This window comes from Emiliania huxleyi, assembly GCF_000372725.1.
Source record: "Emiliania huxleyi CCMP1516 chromosome Unknown EMIHUscaffold_1304, whole genome shotgun sequence".
Lineage (NCBI taxonomy): Eukaryota > Haptophyta > Isochrysidales > Noelaerhabdaceae > Emiliania > Emiliania huxleyi.
In genome coordinates this window covers 249-1,869 of record NW_005201282.1, presented here as the reverse complement: position 1 = coordinate 1,869, position 1,621 = coordinate 249, and the positions used below count along the sequence as shown (strand labels likewise).

General features: G+C 67.4%; 1 protein-coding gene across 1 annotated transcript in view; it reads left to right on the top strand.

The window, feature by feature from the left end:
* EMIHUDRAFT_471530 (hypothetical protein) overlaps positions 1 to 1,326 on the top strand; it is a gene marked incomplete at its 3' end in the record, with an annotated part of 3,218 nt that extends 1,892 nt beyond the window's left edge. The window contains exons 4-7 of the mRNA XM_005788945.1: positions 141 to 199; positions 557 to 580; positions 682 to 775; positions 1,234 to 1,326. Of these exons, the coding sequence (XP_005789002.1) occupies positions 141 to 199; positions 557 to 580; positions 682 to 775; positions 1,234 to 1,326 (270 nt within the window). The remainder of the gene's footprint in view (positions 1 to 140; positions 200 to 556; positions 581 to 681; positions 776 to 1,233) is intronic.
* Between the last annotated feature and the right edge of the window lie 295 nt (positions 1,327 to 1,621).

The following is a 1,621-nucleotide window of genomic DNA, read 5'->3' as shown; positions in this document are numbered from 1 at the left end:
GGGGGGGGGGGGGGGGTAGGGGGGGAGGCCTGAGCCCCGAGCGAGCTCGAGCACGTCCCGCGCCGCCGGGTCCCCGCCTTCGGCCGCCCCTCGGCCCCCAGATCTCGCCCGGCAGTCAGGGTTCGACTCCCTCGCCGGTAGGGTACCGCATCCTGCACCGCGACATCAAGCCGGGCAACATCGGGCTCGCTGCCGGCGGGTGAGCGTGTGTGGAGCACCCCCCCTGTATGACCCTATGGAGCACCTGTGGTACGGAACACCTCCATGTCTCTGTACGAAGCGCCTCCCTGCATATGAAGCGCCTCCCTGTGGAACACACCCATGCACGGAGCACGGAGCACCCCCGTATCCATGCATCGAGCACCCCCCTGCACATGTACATGTAGCGCCTATGGAACACCTCCCTGTCTCTGTACGAGGCGCCTGTGGAACACTCCCTCCCGGCCGACTGTGGCTGCCTCCCTCTCCACCTCCCTCCACCTCCCGGCTGACTGTGGCTGCCTCCCTCTCCGCCTCCCTCCCCCGCCCAGCTAACTGTGGCTGGCTCTGTGCGAAGGCGCGTCGTCCTCGCCGACTTCGGGCGCCGCCTTTCAGCTAAAGGGGAAGAGGCCCCCCGAGATGCCCCCGAGATGACCCGAGATTGCCCCCCCCCTCCCCCCCCCCCCCCCCCGCATGGCGTAGGCTGCTCAAGCTGTGGAAGAGGGGCGGCGAGGCAGAGGACACGCCGCGCGCACTCACCGGCATGACGGGCGCGCTGAGGTACATGGCGCCGGAGGTTGGCTCTCTCTAGACACTTGCGAGACACCTCCCAGACACCTCCCAGACACCTCCGAGACACCTCCGAGATACACCTCCTCGGCTAGCTCGAGGCGCCCGAGGTTTGTCGCTTCTCTCTCTGCGTCGAGGCTGAGGCAGAATGGTGACTGGCTGCCCCGAGATATGGGGAGATATGGGGAGATACGGGGAGATATGGGGAGATGCGGAGGCAGATGGTGACCGGCTGCTCCTTGCGTCGCCACAGGTCGCCCTCTCGCAGCCTTACAACCACAAGGCCATCTTCTCCTCCTCCTCCTCCTCATCCCTCTCTCGCGGACGGATAGATTCACTCCCTCCTCGGTGATTTGCATCTACAGGCGGCTCTCCTCCTCCTCCTCCTCCTCCTCCTCCTCCTCCTCCTCCTCCTCCTCGCTGACGAGCTGAGTCAGTACTCACTCGGCGAGTCGCACCTGTCAGGCGGAGGTGTTCTCCTTCACCTCGCTGCTCTACCAGCTGCTCGCGCACCAGAAGCCCTTCGCGTGGATGAACGCCGAGCAGTTCCTCGCCGAGGTGCCGGTAGGGAGAGGGAGGAGAGGGGAGAGGCAGGCAGGGAGGAGAGGGGAGCGGCAGGGAGGTGCCGGTAGGGATGGGGAGGAGAGGGGAGAGGCAGGCAGGGAGGAGAGGAGGGGAGGGGAGGGGAGAGGCAGGGAGGAGAGGGGAGAGGCAGGGAGGTGCCGGCGGAGAGGGGAGAGGCAGGGAGGTGCCGGCGGAGAGGGGGAGGAGAGGGGAGAGGCAGGGAGGGAGGAGGAGAGGGGAGAGGCAGGGAGGGAGGAGGAGAGGGGAGAGGCAGGGGGGTGCCGGTAGG